Below are 17,656 nucleotides of genomic sequence, written 5' to 3'. Positions count from 1 at the left end.
TAGGGACTGCTGAACTGTGTGTGCTTTTGTTTGGAGGCAACACCTGACTGAGAGGTTACTCGTGGCTCTGCATTCAGGGATCATTCCTGGCAGAGCTCGGGAAACCAAATACAGTGGCAGAGATTGAACTCAAGTTGGCCAGGAACAAGGCAGACGCCCTACCCACTGTTCTATCACTCCAGCCCTACACATAGATTTCCGATTGAGTCTTTTTATTACTTTGAGGAACCAGGTTGCTCCGCAGAGGGTCTAAAATGCAACAGGTACATAGTAATAACTCTAGTATGTGTCCCTCTTGCTGCTTCTAATTTCTCAGACAGGTGGCACATGTGAACTTGGAGAAAAGTAGAACCAAGGTAGAACTCCATCACCAACAAACAGCAGTCTAATGTGACTCTTTGTTTCGTAGGATGACCAAGACTTATATGACGTGTTACACATCAGGTTTTACATTGTGGAATCATCTTACTGCCCCAACAGGTGGGCTTAATTGATAGTTAAGACATCTGAGTACAAACAGTATAGCTTGCATGTATGAATTCTCTTAAAATTCTTCTAAGTTTCAAAAAACATTAAAGTAGGGTTTTTTATCCCAACTGGAGTGATAGCACAGCAGTAGGGCATTTGCCTTGCATGTACCCAACCCGGTTTGATTCCTCAGCCCCTCTTGGAGAGCCCGGCAAGCTACCGAGAGTATCTCGCCCGCACGGCAGAACCTGGCAAGCTACCTGTGGCATATTCGATATGCCAGAAACAGTAACAAGTCTCACAATAGAGACGTTACCGGTGCCTGCTCGAGCAAATCAAGGAACAATGGGATGACAGTGAGTTTTTATCCCAAATCCCAGACTCTGGTTTTTCATAAGATTCTAAGAATTTAATTACAGAACTTACTTACAAAGTTATTGATATTTGAGTCTTAGGCATACAATATTCAACACCAATCCCTCCATTAGTGCCAGCCTCCCCCCATCAGTTTTTCCATGCTCCCTTCACCCCACTCAGCACCACCATCCTCTCCCTCCCTGCCACCGTGATGGGCATTTTAAAGTGAAAACTATTGCCTGACTTTCAGAAGTTTCATATGCTTCTCTTGTTTTCAGATTTAATAAAGTAATTCAACATTAGCATCTCAAATACAATTACATGCTAACATGTCTGGTACAGATGAGTGTTCTGGGTCATCAAGGAAGATGTCAACGTGGATTCATCATCTAGGAAGTGGGAATTGAAATTCAATTCAAAAGATGCATAGCAATAAGACAGAGAAGCAGACAGGGGAGAAGATCTAGGCAAGAAAATGGAAATGAGTTGTATATTTTTGGTGCTTCATGGAGCAGTAGCTTCTTTCTCTTTTTTTATTTGGAATGTGATTTTCAAGCAGCAGAAAATCCAGTGTAAATACAGAGACAACTGTATTGGCAAGGCAAAGGTTATAGGAACAGTTGGTCACATCAAATTAGTTTTAAAGAACACAATATCCTTGTAACAGGAAAAACTGAAAGATGAACTTCTAATTAACTCATTAGTTTGCATAAGGCTAGTTGTAGAAACTAGAAGATTGAATACTAAAATAAATTTGGATCAGTACTGACTGAAAACTTTTCTCACTTCCCCTTTATTTCCTCAGAAGCTAAAATCTCAAAACACCGATATGTTCCTACTCTTCATATTCCACATAACAGTTCATACAGGGATGAACATTCTAGCACTTAGTAGCCCTAATCTCAGGAAATGGTTATCACAAATATAGGCCTGCCTGGGATGACGAATGAGCCATCAAGAAAATAATTTTACTGCCTATTCCAGATGGAACCCTGGCATCCAAGAACTCCCATAAGCAAGGCCCAGGAATGTGGGTACCAGAACCAAACTTCCAGGCTGCATGATGGCAGAGGCACCGGACAGTCCCACCCTGGCTCTCCGCCTGCTGTGGCCTGGATGTTACACCCACAAGCTTCCACCGGGTGCCATCTTGGTGCACCAACAGTCCTGGTCCAGAGATGCCAGTTGAATCCCAAAACAGATTAGTCCCCCACAGAGAAGTCTTTGGAACCCAACCATCTACAACATATGATCCGAGAAGCGCCTCGCCACAGCACCCATGCTACTCAAAATGAGCAATGGACAATAAATGATCTAGCATCTGCCCCTGGCCGTCAGGCTTGAATGGTGGTGGGAAAATTTGGGAAAAACATAATTCCCAGAAGTAGAGAGTATTGGGGAAATTGTTTGCCATAGAGACAGGGTGAGGACTGAGATGGGCGAGAGTGGATGGGTAGGGAATACTGGGGACATTGGTGGTGGAAAATGTGCACTGGTGGAGGATGGGTGTTCGATCATAGTATGGCTGAATCTCAAACATGAAAGCTTTGTAACTGTATCTCAGTAATTCAATAAAATAATAAAAATATTTTTAAAAAATTTTTAAGTAAGCATGAAGACACTATGTGGAAGAAATCACTGGTTATGAGGTAATCAATAACTGACTTCAGGATTTATTTCCCACTGGTTAATCATTCCTTCTTGAATTTTGCAAAAAAAAAAATCTGGGGCTGGAAAGATAGCATAGTGGGTAGGGCGTTTGCCTTGCACGCGGCCAACCCGGGTTGGATTCCCAGCATCTCATATGGTCCCCTGAGCACTGCCGGGAGTAACTCCTGAGTGCATGAGCCAGGAGAAACCTCTGTGCATCGCCGGGTGTGACCCAAAACACAAAATAATAAAACAAGAATCTGGTGTCTAATCATCCTTTAACCAGAAGAACCAATAAAAGGAGACAACATACAAATCTGCAATAAAACACAATTTTCCATTTAGTTTTAACCTTTCTGGCGGGATAAAACCTTGACATCCATTTCCTCATATAGATGAAAAGGACCAAAGATGAAGCGTATGTTTTGTTCACAGACTAACTTGTTTTCTAATCATTTCAGAAAGATGATCAAAATCAAGCATTATCCAAAGGACCTGTTTCCAAACTTTTGGTAATCCTAGAGGCTTGGAATGCTAGGTAACAAAGTGGGGATACCTAGATTATAAAATGAAGACAAGGAAGGAAAGATACTGGGGAGAGAGGGAGGAGTAAACAGAGGCGGAGGTCTCGGCCCTCCTGCATGTTGGTGATGTAAGAGGTTCAGTAAATGTGTCTGACCCACAAAGCCAACAATACTGGAAGGATGAGATGCAAACTACAATCACCAAACTGAAAAAATGTGCCTGATAAGGAGGTGGGCTGGGGATGGAGGGAACCTGAGGACACTGGTAGTTGGGTTAGTGTTGGAATATTGTAAGCCTGAAACTCAACTATGAATAACATAAGTTATGGCTCCTTTAAAAACTAGCTAAAACGTACTATAATTCTTAAGAGGCTAAGACAAAGGCTAAGAGGCAAAAGGAGGGGTTAGAATTTGCTGCAAATTTGATCAAATGTTTGGTTTAGATTTTCCATTCTTTTTCTGTCCAGAGTGAAAAGCAAGCCAGGCTCAAGTTTGAAATCTATTTTCTTAACAGCTCAATCTCGAAATCTTTTTTCTTTAATGCTAATTTTAAACCTTGGAAAAGTGAATGTTAATTTTAATTTTTTTCCAACTTACAATATTTTCCTTGAAACTAGCACAAATAGTACTTTCCCTCTCAATTGCATTATTTAGTAGCTTCTATAATACAACAATCAATATGTATGTAGTTTACGATTAAACTCAGATTTGGATTGACAATAAGTTCCATGAAATTTCCATTTCAAGAAAAACTTGTCTAAGAAAATACAGTTGCACCCAAACAGGAGTTAACACATTTAACAGAGAGATCATAACACACTTTTCTTAAATAAAAGTTCTGTGTTAAGTGTACCAAGTTATAATGGTATACAACTATTAGAAATATCTATGAAGTGAATTATAGCTGCATGTTTGTTCAATTTCTAGTTCTAAATCTTAGTCTTCTTTAAAATCTGAATTATCCTAATAGTGTATAATCTAATAAAGCCAATCCCTCCCAACAGCTTTATCTGTATGTGCTTGGTTAAGAGAAAAAAAATGTCTTGAAGGAAGTTAAAGCTTTCAAAGAAATTCTTTTACTACTCAGTTTCAAATCACACACACAAAATAGGTGAGAAATTCTTTTATCATATTTAGAATCAAAATATCCCTTAAAATATTTACATTTTACAGTAAAAAGGATAGCAAAACACAAGATCATGTACAAGCTTAAGTATTCAAGTCTCTGAATAGCCAAATGAGAAGGAAGTAATGGCCTGCCACAGAGTTGTAACATGGTAATGAATGCCTTCAATGAGTGTAGATTATAAACAATATATATGTACTCCTTGGACTTCTGATTCTTGGTCAAAAAACGCTCAACTAAATGATTAATATAATCCGATTATGAAATTGGTTTGGCTTTTTGTTGCTCCTCTACAATCTCTTTAGAAACAGTGCAATTTGAAACAGACATACAGAGCACACATTACTCTCAAATTAATCATTATATAAAGGACATTCACTAAAGGCAGTAAATATATTCCATAGTTAACCATATTTACCAATTAAAGAATAAAACTAAATTTTCTAAGCCTTTATTGCATATTAATAAAACAAATCTTTGAATATACAGCAATGTAAAACTTTTCAAAATATTAAATTCCTATTAACTAGAGACAGTTGGTATGAAGAAGGGATGACGAGCACTGGTACAGAACACTCTGCCCAACACACAAATTTATTGTTCTGCAAATCACCAATATTAAAAATTTTTAAAGATGGCACAATCCTAGCAGGCAATCATAAAGTTTTAAAGATACAACATTTAACTGTTACTTAAATGGAATCTTTGATGCAGCCTGCCAATTTTACCTTTTGCTTTTAGCTCTGTCAGTGTGGTCCCTATCTTTGTGGTACCTATCTCTGTCCTTTTCTCCTTCTCTATGTTTACTTTTCTCTCGTTCTTTGTCCTTTTCGTGGTCTTCACTTTTAGGTTTATCTACTTTCTTGTCTACATTTCTACCATCTCGACTTGCTTTTCCGTCTGCTCCTCGATCACTGTGTGACAGCCGTGCCCTCTCCTTATCTTTGTGCCCTTCCTCTCTTTTTCTGTCTCTGTCCTTGTCTTGGGTTCTGTCTCTGCGTCTGTGCCTTTCGGATTCTTGTTCCCACTCTTTATCATGCCGTTCTCGCTTCAGGTGATGGGAATCACTGTAAAACCTCTGGCGATCCCCTTTCCCCCTATTAAAGGGCCTATCCAGTTGCTGTTGGTCTTGCCTACCCCAAGGATCACTGTGACGCCTTTCTGGTCTCCGAATGTCTTTAACCTGATAAAAATTTTGGGGCCCTATATACCTTGATGCTTGTGAAAGAGGACCTATCATACGCTGTGGCTGGCCTGGCAGATGAACGACGGGTGGCCAAGGAACCATGGAATTTTGAGCAAAGCCAAAGCCCGGCGGGGGGAGCAGAGGGGGGGGCAAATGCGGCGGGAATCCAAACATGCCCTGAGGGGGGAAGTTAGGAGGACCCGGAAATGGAAACCCGGGAGGGCTGGACTTGAGTTGTGGAAGGTTGGGCTGCTGCGGTCTCATGGGTGCAAAGTTTGTACTTGCTCTGGGGCTGGTGCTTCTAGAAGTAAAGTTGGTGCTTTTAGAAGGAAATTCTGACTGACATGTGCCTCCACCTTCAAAATGAGATGCTGTTGCTGATGCTCCTCTTTGAAATGGGTGCAGAGTCTCGATATTCTGCATCACAATATCCTCCTGCAGAGGTTTGGCTTGGTCTGTTGGAGACGTGTGTACGTTTTCTGTTGATGGAGAGTTCGGCGCAGCCACTGAATTTTCACTCTGCTGGACACCTGAGCTTTTCTCCGTAGAGGCCAAATTCTCCTCTACTGGGATTTGTTCTGTGACGCTCTCTGTGTGTAACAGGGACGGTGCTGTGTTCTTCTCTTCATTCCGGCAGTTCTCTGCATCTTTGCTCTCTGAGGCGGCTGCCTGCTGACTCCGGCCTGCTGCTGCTGCTTGCCTGGGATCCCTTTTCAGGTTGATAAACTGTGGGGACCTTGTGGTCGCAACAAGGCTTTCACTACCACTCACACTACCGTCTGCATTTGCTTTGCCTACATTAGACCTGCATGGAGAACTAGTACCTGAAGTCTGATTATCCTGCACGTTATTCTCTTGATCTTGCAGCAGTGGTCTTTTTAATGGCCTCTCTTTACTCTCCACAGTGTCCTCCTGCTTTGACTGAATTGTTAAATTAGTCAAGAACGCTTCTGTAGAAACATCAGGTGGTTTACCTCTGAGACTAAGACTTGTCAGAGGCCCAGGAGGAATGGAAGAGGAACCTGTGACAGATGTCTCTTCTGATACTACTGCATTACCTGTAGTTTCTGAAAGATTATCTACTTGAACATCTCCCTCCTTGGTTTCACCATCCGTCACTTCTGCTTTATCCATTTTCTCAGCTTTGGGGTTGGCCTGCTCATTTAGAAATGGAATTTCTTTAAGAGTGTTCTGTTCTGGCACTGATTGAGCCTGTTCATATTCCTGACCAGTAGTGCCCAAAAGGCTCTGAAGAATATCATCCACAGGAAGAGGTTTATTTGCTAACTCCAAAGTCGAAGGTTGATTTTCCCAGCCAATTAATACACCTGGAAGGAATCGTAAAGGTTTTGGTGGCTCCTGCTTCGCGACTTCCACCAAGGGTTCAATGACTGCCGGAAGGTCTTCCTGGAGAGTTTGCTGAGGCTTATTTCTCTGCTTGTGCAACACGGTTGTGAAAGAATTGAAAAAGTCATTTTCTTCCTCTGGTGCTTCCTCGATGGAAACATCCATCTTACTTTTTTTATCAGGCGGCAAAGCCACTGGCACACTGTCTGCAGCCTCAGCTGTATGGCTGGTACTAGCACTAGCACTGTGTTGTCGCTTCAGCTTTTGTCGAATAATTAAGCCCAACAACAGATTAGGTCTATGGAGTTCAAGTCCTGCAGTGAGAAAAAAGAAATTTAAAAAATTTAAAAAATAGATACATCCAACCACAACAATAAAGGGTATGTTTTGCATCTCGCATTTTTTTACCACCCTTTAAATGGGTGCTTTTCCCTTCCAAGCCAGCTCTTGAGGGTTTCAAAAAAAATAAATAAATAAAATAAAATAAATAAAAATATAAATTAAGCAAGCAATCAGATATTTTGATTCTGGAATGATCTCCCACTTAACTTCAACATGCTCTGTTATTAAAATCTATACCTACCAGGTCCATCAAAAGGCACAAGAGGGTGTGGAATTTTATCTGTGGCACCCAGTGGAATAAGGTACATATCTTTAACTTGCTTCATATTATTAGCAGCTACTCCATAGCGCTTTCTGCTGCTAAAGTAGGCAAACAGCAAAGTGTAAGAAATTTGATCTTCTTCAGTTACGGGTGTGAAGCGAACCACACAGATTTCCTATTCAAAACAAAACGAAACAGAAGTTTAAAATAATAACCTACAGTCTAACTATGCTTTCTAAATTAGAAGTAATTTGCTGTATTTTATAATGATGGTTACAAATAAGATGGTTTACTAACTTAGATGCAGAATACTAGAAGGAATACTAAAGAATACTGAAAGAAAGCCTAACTGGACCTCAGAAAAAATGGACTCCAGAAACCACAGAAAAAGATCTTTGCTAATCCAGTAATAGGCGTTTGTTACAGCTGAGGGATTCCTGTTAGAAATACAGCCCAAGGTAATTATTTTGTTACAGTGACACACTCATGGCAAACATGCTATATACACCCAAATCTTTAAAAATCTATATTATATCCTTATTTTCAATGTGACAACTTTCACAGAGAGATGCCTGTATCTTTGGTATGATTCAAATTAATAGCATCTGTCACAATTACTACTAGACACTAATTACAAACACTTAAATGCATGATAATACACAGGAACTGAATTTAGATATCAAGTGCTGTGAGGAAAGACCTCAAAAATACACAGGCCATAAAGCTTATAAAATCATTTTACTTATTCAGGAAATGATTTGCTTGCCCCTGGGTTTTGGCTATGTTTTATGACAGACAGCTCTAAAATGCTATTAATTTGATAGTGTGAAACAATCTGTTGCAAGTCTAAATTGATACAAAAACCTAAAGAAAGCATATAAATGAGTTAAACCATGGTTCTACTTTACATAAAAGATGGCATATAAACTGTCCTCCTTAAAGGTAACCCCTTTAAGATTTATAATTATAAAAGTTTATGATACAATCAAATCTTGAAGAGAAAAAAACATTCTTCTAGTTATTATATTTTCTTGTTTAGTTTTTTTTTTAACTCAGGTAAGAAGAGACAGAAAAATGAAAATGATTGTGGTAAAGGCTACTAATTATCTCCCATTATCTAGCTTCCTCTATTCCTCCTAATGCCAAGAGAAGCCCTAATTTTTCACTGAATGCAAAGCCAGCCAATAAAGATGATTTGCCCAGCTCTTTTGGAAAATATGTATAAGGCTAAATGACTATATTGTTGCCCATAAAAATAGGAAACTGATAGGCACACTTTTGGACTTACTCATAAAACAACTAAACAGGGATTCTTTATTTCTGTGTTCCCACTGTGTGCTGATTAAATCAGATTTGACTAAGTTTGGCTGATTAAAAAAAACAAACAAACCAATATTTGGAAACAACAAAACAGAAGTCAGAAGGACCCTGGATGACTGAATAGATTTGTAGAACCAAATCTACCGAACCATCCTAAATTGCAAACTACCTAAGATAGGAGAAAAACATCCATACTGAGTGTATTTCCGAGTTTCTTTGTGGTATCAGACTAGCCACACTAACAAAATGTTTATAATCAACGCAAGACAAAAATTCCATGATGAAACTTGATACTTCTGGTATAATTTTTTTTCTCCAAAGCATCAAAGATACTAACAACAAAGCATAAGAAAAGAGTGGGGGGAATTTTACTGAAGAATATTGCAGCGTTTTGAATCTTAGCAAATGGCTTCAGTTTTGCCTTATGATAATGTTACAGTTTTATTTTGTTCTATTCTATTAGTTCTATTTTGTTCTATTCTATTATACAGAACAGAATTTGTACTGGCCCTTCCCCAGGGAACCTTGCAGAATAATTTTTTAAAGGTTTACTTTTCAAGTATTTTGTCATACTGATTGGTATGGAAAGAAAAACCTTTCATTACCTTGGTACCTGATGCTTTAATCTTTTCCACATAATCCCAAACTGTCTGAGGTGATATCCTGCCACCTACTTGAATACTGTCCGGTAGATCCTGTGGTTAAAAAGACAAACACTGATCAATGTAAAGAGAAAAATTTTACTATAACATTTATAATTCATAGAAAATATATGTTCAAAGACATATGTGAAATGAGAATAACAACCAGGAGGTGGGGGAGATAGATAAGTAGGCTAGAGAGCTTGCTTTGCATGACAGAGGTGGTCTCTACACCAAAACTCCCAAACAACGCAGGTGGTTATAGGAGTAAAGAGCAGGGAGTAGCCACTGAGCATTACTGGGCATGGCCCAAACTCCGACCCAAAAAAAGTAAATAGGTAATGAAAGGCAACAGAGAACCGAAAGTTCTCAAGGGCTTCCTTATCCATTCATTCCATTGCTGCAAATTCACGCACCCACAAAATAAAAATTCTTATTAATTGAGGGATTAAATAACTAAGAAGGAAAAAAGCCCCACCAAACAAAACTCTAGACTAGAATCCCTGAGGACCACATCTACATACAAACTATCGATCCCTCCTAGGTTACTGTAGACCAGGAGCATACCAAACGCGGACCTAGCATATTTTTTAGCAATTTGATTTTTTTGATAAAAATATACTTATTCCAAATGATTTGTGCAATGCTACTTGCAATAGCAAAAGTCTGGAAATAACCCAAGTAACCGGAGTCAGATGAGTGAATGAAGAGTGTGACAGCCCTGGAACCTTCTAGGGAACAGATTCCCTTCCCTTCCTTTCCTTCAGAATTCCAAGCAGCCTCCACACCCATCCTCTGCCAGCTCTCCTGGCCCACACTCACACCTTAGACCCTCTGCTTGCTCCATTCTCCAAGGCCTACATCTACACCCCACACCTGCAACTCTGCTTTCTGCTGCTTGTCTCCTGACCTAAGAGTTCTCATCAAACCTCACAGTGCACATACTTACATTTCCTGCAATGAACAGAGATGTGAGAGCAGCTCTAGTTACTACCAAGAATTTCATGATGGAAATACCTATCCCGGGCCCTGTCTACCTACCCCACAGAAAAGCCGCCCCTAGGGCAGTGGTGGTAATAAATGACAGAGCCTTAGATCATATTCAGAGGTGAAAGGGTCACAGTGGCCTTGAAAGTAGCCCCATAACCCTCATCAGGCTCAAAAATCACAAACCAGAAACAGCAAAAAGGCACTAGGAGGGGCTGGAGAGATAGCACAGCGGGTAGGGCGTTTGTCTTGCACACGGCTAACCTGAGTTCGATTCCCAGCATCCCATATGGTCACCCAAGCACCGCCAGGAGTATCCTGAGTGCATGAGCCAGGAGTAACCCCTGTGCATTGCTGGGTGTGACCCAAAAAAGAAAAAAAACAAAAAACAACAACAACAAAAAGGCACTAGGAGAGAACGTTCAGGGAAGGAAAAGGGTTAAGGGTCAGCCTAATCCCCAAGGCTGCTGGAACACTGTATGGCTGAATCCAATCATGGACAGGTATTGGAACACTGTATGACTGAAACCCAATCATAAACTGAAGCACTGTAGTACTGTTGTCCCGTTGTTCATCGATTTGCTCGAGCGGGCACCAGTAACGTCTCCACTGGGAGACTTGTCACTGTTTTTGGCAAATCAAATACACCACAAATAGCTTGCCAAGCTCTGCCATGTGGGTGGGATTCAATAAAAATAAAAAAATATACAATTAAAGCATAAAAATAAAGTCAGCCGAATTCCTCAGATACTCCCACATGAACTATAAAGATATATGCTCAAGAGCACAACAGATAACAGTGGGTAAGTTTGAAAATGGAAATTAGTCACAAACAGAAAAAAGAGAAAAACTCCAGTACTTTGGCAATTAAACATAAATAAAGATTCTTAGTTTAAAAAAAGGGGGGGGGGCTGGAGCAATAGCACAGCGGGTAGGGCATTTGCCTTGCACGTGGCCTACCCGGGTTCGATTCCCAGAATCCCATATGGTCCTCTGAGCACCGCCAGGGGTGATTCCTGAGTGCAGAGCCAGGAGTAACCCCTGTGTATTGCCAGGTGTGACCCATAAAGAAAAAAAAATTTTTTTTAAAAAGAATTATAGTAAGGGGATAATGGCCAAAGGTAACAGAACTATAGAGCTGGTCTACAAAACTAAGTTTACCTGGTTAGGGGAAGGGGGATAAATGGGAGGGGTCCTTAGGACACTGGTAGAAGAAAACAAGTACACTTTCATGATGTATGCATGAAAGTATCATTAATAATATTGCAAATCATGGTGCCTTGATTAGAACAGAAGAAAAAGAAGGAAAAAAAAATGTGGTGCACAGACACAATGGAATATACCCCATCATACGGAAAGATGGAATTGTGCCCTTTGCAAGACGTGAATGGAACGGGAAGGGGCCATGCTAAGCACAAGAACCGAGAAGACAAACATTTCATAGTCTACTGTGGTTGCATAAAAGGAAACAAACCAAGAAAACAATGTCCAATTAAAACAAAGCCACAGAACTGAGATCAGTTAGGGGCGGGGGTGGGCCAGTGCAGGCATGTTAGGGGAAGGCAGTGGAAGGGAAGGTTCCTACAAAGGGGGGGACAAGTTGGCATCTCTGCACCTCCAAAGCATAAGCAGTGAAGCTCCTGTTAACCACTATTACCTCAATTTAAAACATTAAGCCAGTTGGCAGCATCTATTGTAAACATACATACTTTTACTTGTCATGGGCCTGAGCAGGTAGGGCATTTGCCTTCCCCGTGGCCAACTCATATTTGATCCCTGGCACCCCATACTGTCCCACAGCACTAAGCCCTGAGCACCACGGAGTGTGGTTCAAAATACAAAACTTTTTTTGTTGTTGTTAATCATTTGTTCCTGAATAACTATTTACAAAGTAATTGTATTACACAAAATAATTGTATTAGCTAGCATACACAATCCTGAGATGATAAAGCATACGGGAGATGAATTTGCACAGTTAAATGAAATTATATACCATTTAATATAAGCGACTTGAGCACCTGCAGGTTTGTGTACTGGGGATAAAGGTAGGAGAGTTCTGAATGTTCTGTGCATACTGAGGGATGGCTATATTGGGATAGCAATTAGATTCCATCTCGAATGTCCACTCCAAGTGATTTGACATGGATGCCAAAAAATACAGTTAAGAAAGTATCTGAGGAGCTGGACTGACAGTATAGTGGGTAAGGCTCTTGCCTTGCATGTGGCCAACCTGGGTTTAATCCCTGCTACCCCAGATGGTCCTCTGAGTATCACCAGAAATGATCCCTGTGCAAAGAGTTAGGAGTAAGCCCTATGCATAGCTAGGTAGAACCCCAAAACACACAAAGTAAATTAAAGTCATTACCTTCAGCTTGCACTGATCAGAGACTAAATCTTTACACAGATTTGCTCAAAAAGAAGAAGCACAGATACACTTAATTTTGTTACAAAAAATAATCCTTTAAAAAATATTACCTGCTATGGGATGAAGGGGGTGAGATATACTGTGATTCTTGGTGGTGGAATATGTGCAATGGTGAAGGGATGCGTGTCTGAGCATTGTATAACTGAGATATGCCTGAAAGCTTTGTAACTTTCCACATGGTGATTCAATTAAAAAAAAATTTAAAAAACAGAACAAAACAAAAAACAACAAAAAAATATTACCTGCTAAGCAAAAAAAGATGCAAAAGTAATAATTACACTGTTCTGAGAACTGGTTTACAGAACTAAGCTTACCAAGTTCAGGCCAGGGTGTATTGAGAGGGAAGCTGAAAAAATGGTGGAGGGTATGGTGTTGGAACTTGGTATGCATGAAACCTTATCATTAACATCACTGTAAATCAGTGTTTCAAAGAAATATATTTTTACAAAGCAAAATTCAAATTAAGGGGAAAAACTAGGCTATTTCTTAATAAAAACACAAGGTCTAAATAAACTAGAAAAAAAAGCAATAATACACTAAGTTAATAATTATAGCCAAATCCAAAGAAAACCCTAACATTCATACCATCAGTACATGAGATTTGGGGGTGTGGTTAGGATACACCTGGCAGAGCTCAGGGTCTACTCCTGGTCTACCCAGGGGACACACTCAGCGGTACTTGGGAGACTGAACTCCTTAGATCCTATATCAGTCATTAAAAAAATAGGCTAATTTATAATTTAGGCTTTTTGAGATACTTAGAAGGGTTTTTAATTTTTTTTTTTAACTTTTGCTTTTATACTCAGCAAACTGAGAATGAATAAAGATTTGGTAATGTTCAATATCTATATGAGAGCCAGATATAATCTCAAGAAAAATAAATACATGTGTACTGATTTATCTTTATTCTGCATAAAAATAAAAAAAAATTTTCAATAGTTTTTAAAATGTCATATTTCTCTCATTTTTCTCATAAAGTTATAGCACAAGTGATTATTTTCTATGAATGTTGCTTAAAAGTTTCCTTTTATTCACTCCATTAAAAAATTAGTCAAGGGTAACACTACAGAAACCAGTCATTGCTGCACTCATTTGTGAAATATAAAATAACATAATATGAGACATGAGACACCCAAGGACAGTAGACACAGGGGTCAGGAATATTGCTCCATAGTTGGAAGCCTGTCTCATGAGCTGGGGGAGAAGGCAGCTGGAATAGAGAAGGGATCACTAAGTCAATGATGGGTCGGGATAGGAAACGTTTGCTGTAAATAGATAAAGACCCAAACGTGATAGCCTCTCAGTATCTATACTGCAAACCATAATGCCCCAAAGTAGAGACAGTATGGAGGAAATTGTCTGCCATAGAGGCAGGGGAAGGGTTGGAGTGGGGGAGAGGGAGTAATACTGGGGACATCAGTGGTAGAGAATGTGCAATGGTGGAGGGACGGGTGTTCGATTATTTATGACCGAAACTCAAATATGAAAGTTTTATAATTTTATCTCATGGTAATTCAACTAAAAAAAATTACAATAAAAATTGCAAACTAGTCATTGCTGTCATGAGACTATAAAGCCATAGTTTCAATTATAATCTACGTTTTGTTCACAGAAACAGGCAGGTTAGAATTGGAGCCATGAAGCTAGAGAAATGAAAGCAAAACATGAAATTCTCCACTGGTTGGGTTATATTGTTGTACTCGCTCTCTCTCGCTCGCTCTCTCTCTCCTCTCTCTCTCCCTCTCTCCCTCTTTTTCTCTCCTCTTTCTCCCTCCTTCACTCCCTTTCACTCTCTCTTTTTCTCTCCTCTCTCTCTCTCTCTCTCTCTTCCCTCTGAGCTTATTCCTAGATCTGTGCTCAGGGATCACTCCCAGCAGGTCTTGGGGGGACTATCTGCAGTGTCATGAATTAAATCCAGTTTGGCTGTATACAAAGCAGGCACCCTACCATCTGTACTCTCTCTAGCCCTTGAAACATTTTTGTTTAATTCTGTATCTTGTTTGTTTGGCAGTGCTCAAGGAGTACTCCTAGTGATGCTCGGAGAGTCATATGGCTCTGGGGCTCAAGCCTGGGTTAGCTATGTGCAAGGCAAGCAATCTACCCCTTGAACTATGGATCTACCATATATCTTGTATTTGAAAAACGTACATGTCCATAGAGATCCATTAACTTTTAATTCTCTGACACAGTGAGGTACACTTTCAACAGTATGGCACTTATTGGCATGGAAATTTCAAGTACAGTTTCCTCAGTTCTAAAATTCAGTTCTAAAATTATTCTAATTCTTTATGATGTTGCTTCCCTGCCTAGTGCTTTCAGGAACACAAATGCCAACCCAGGAACAGAAGGGCAAAGAAGTTCACAGTACCTCTGTCAAGTACTCAGGGGAACCAGACACTGGGTAGGCTTTGGTAACAAATTTTGCCACAGAAGGCATGTTGATAAAACCTTTCCAGATGAAGTTCAATCGAGCCAGGAAGGTAGACTCAACTTCAACAGTTCCCGGCATCTCTGGACTAAAGACAATGACATCAAAAAGTTTTTAGCCTAAAGATATACTCATGAATAAATCCATTTTCCACTTAGTCATCAATTGTTCCCATTTCAGCATGTCAAGAAAGCAAAAAAAACATATAAAGGCTATTGATATAAGATTTTGAAATTATTCCTCTATTAAAGTATGCTCATTAATTACACAGTTGGATTTTACAAACTCCTTTCTTCTTGATTATACCTTTGTTGGATTAAGATCCAGAGAAGTAAAAGTAATTTTTAATTACCTGCTTCTTGGGACCAACATAAGTAAAGGGAGTTTTAAAATCTAGTCCGCACTCACAAACATATTACTTATTTACCTTAACTGATTTGGAATATAGTACAGTTTATTTCTCAAAAGAAAGGTTCCTAATAAATGTGTCACTTTCTGTTTTTAAAGACCTCTCTGCATAACGTGGCAAACAGTAATGCTTATTAATAGAAGCTATAACTAACAGAAAAATTACCGCGGAGCAGGAGAGAATGTTGATTTTGGAGAGTCTTGTTTCTCCTCTTCAAATAATTCAGAAGTCAAAATATTTGATGTTGAAGATAATGCATCTGCTATACTATCTGCTTCATTGTCCGAATGTTTCCGAGACACTCCAACAACAACTTTCACCTTTTTTGGAGAAAGATCATCCGCAGGTGGTGCCATTCGACCTAAAGTCAGAAGAAACCAAAATAAACCATTCTTGCAAAGTGACATTTCTGTACTTCAGAAATAATGAAGTTACTCTGTTTCACTGACTGCCAACTGCTGTGCTGCCAGGTGTTTCGTTTCCTGAGTTAATGTTTTGCTTGTTTTGTTTTGGGGGCCACACCCCGCAATGCTCAGGGTTTACTCCTGGCTCTGCTCTCAGGAGTCACTCCTGGCAGTGCTCCGGTGACCATATGGAATGCCAGGGATTGAACTCAGGTCAGCTGTATGCAAGCAAGTGCATTACAGGCTGTACTACTGCTCAGAACCCCTTCTGGGTCAATTTTAACTAATCATCATTTCTCATAGTTAGAATGCATCTATCATATTGATGTGGGGGAAAAAAATTTTTTTTGTGGGTTTTGGATACCAGTGGGGCTCAGGACTTACTCCTGGCTCTGTGCGCAGGGACAACTTTTGGTGGGGCTCAGAAGACCATATGGGATGTCAGTGATCAAGCATGCAAGGCAAGTGCCCTATCCACAGTACTAACCAGCCCCTGATGTGAAAATTTTTTATTTAAAAGAATGTTTGGCAATTTAGGCAAAAGTGGAAATATTATAACTAGAGCCTATAACTGGTTTCTTTACTCCCTCACAATTTTTTAAATAAGTCAAATTTCAATAGTCTCAATAATCTCATGAACTAGGGTGAACATATATCCTATTGTGTGTGTTATGAACAGCAGTTCATGACCATATATCCAGAGTACAGTTCTACTTAGACATACGGAACTCTGAGTGCAGTCTTAGAAAATGGCACTGGTTTGGGGCTCAAGGACCAAAGAAAAGTCATGACATAATTTCACAGGTTTTTTTATTATAGAAAAATTACTTAAATCTCTACTATATCAATAAACAGAACGTAAACTCAAACTTCTTAACATATCCCCATTGCCTGTGCCATAAATCCAAATCTCTAGCATTTATCAACACTGCTTAACTTTAGTATATCCAAGTTCCTACTTCTTTCCAGCGCCAATGCTATACTGTAATTAAAGTTACATATTCATTTCCCAGCTGGGTTCCTCATGACTTCTTCCACTATAATCTGTACACAAAGTCACTGATATTTTCAAATACTCCCAATGTTCTCTCATTCCCTGCTTTAAAATCCTTTAATCACTATTCACCACTACTGAGATAAACGATCGAAATAATTAATGGAGTTTACAATAAAGTACATTCAGCATTTTGGGGTGTCAAGGGGAGGGGAAGGGATATTGGGTCATACCCTGCAGTGCTGAGAGCTTACTCCTGTCTCTCTACTCAGGAACACTCATGGCAGTTCCCAGGGGACAAAATGGGATGCTTGGGATGGAACCTGGGTTGGCTGCTTGTGCCTTACCTGCTGTACTACCTTTTCTGGCCCTCTCTTTGTGTACTTGAAATGGTGGTCATAACTCACTAAATTTATTTTCACTGCTATTAAGTTTGAAATCAATGGTAATTATTGATCTCTAAAAACTGTGTCAAATAATCATTTATCTTTATCCTCTTCATGAACTTAAGAGAAATTTCTACCACTCCCAGTATCTAGAATGTTCTTCCCATACCTCTTTACAGGCACAATTTTCAACCCCTGAATGTTTCTGCTTAAAGTCCAATTCTTATCCAAGCCTCCCATAGTTCCCCAAATCTAGCCAAGGTCTTCCTGCTTTAAATTATGTATATAACAACTAACTTCTATAGCATAAATCACCATCTGTGGACTGGAAAGATAGCTTGATGCTCTAAGCACATGTAAGGAGCTCAGGTTCAATACCAGGTCCTATGAGAATTGCTAG

At 39.6% G+C, this 17,656-nt stretch overlaps 1 protein-coding gene across 3 annotated transcripts in view; it reads right to left on the bottom strand.

Moving 5' to 3' along the window:
- Positions 1–4,052: 4,052 nt before the first annotated feature.
- Positions 4,053–17,656, bottom strand: part of PHF3 (PHD finger protein 3) — an 87,483-nt gene continuing 73,879 nt past the window's right edge. For all 3 annotated transcript variants that reach the window (XM_055135141.1, XM_055135142.1, XM_055135143.1), the window contains 5 exons: positions 15,638–15,833; positions 15,004–15,151; positions 9,188–9,277; positions 7,242–7,437; positions 4,053–6,972 (listed from right to left, as the gene is read on the bottom strand). In XM_055135141.1, coding sequence (XP_054991116.1) covers positions 4,850–6,972; positions 7,242–7,437; positions 9,188–9,277; positions 15,004–15,151; positions 15,638–15,833 — 2,753 coding nt within the window. In that variant the 3' untranslated portion in view covers positions 4,053–4,849. The remainder of the gene's footprint in view (positions 6,973–7,241; positions 7,438–9,187; positions 9,278–15,003; positions 15,152–15,637; positions 15,834–17,656) is intronic.

The sequence above is a fragment of the Sorex araneus genome, chromosome 4 (genome assembly GCF_027595985.1).
Source record: "Sorex araneus isolate mSorAra2 chromosome 4, mSorAra2.pri, whole genome shotgun sequence".
NCBI lineage: Eukaryota > Metazoa > Chordata > Mammalia > Eulipotyphla > Soricidae > Sorex > Sorex araneus.
The sequence above is the reverse complement of the archived record's forward strand: the minus strand, read 5'-3'. Positions and strand labels throughout refer to the sequence as shown.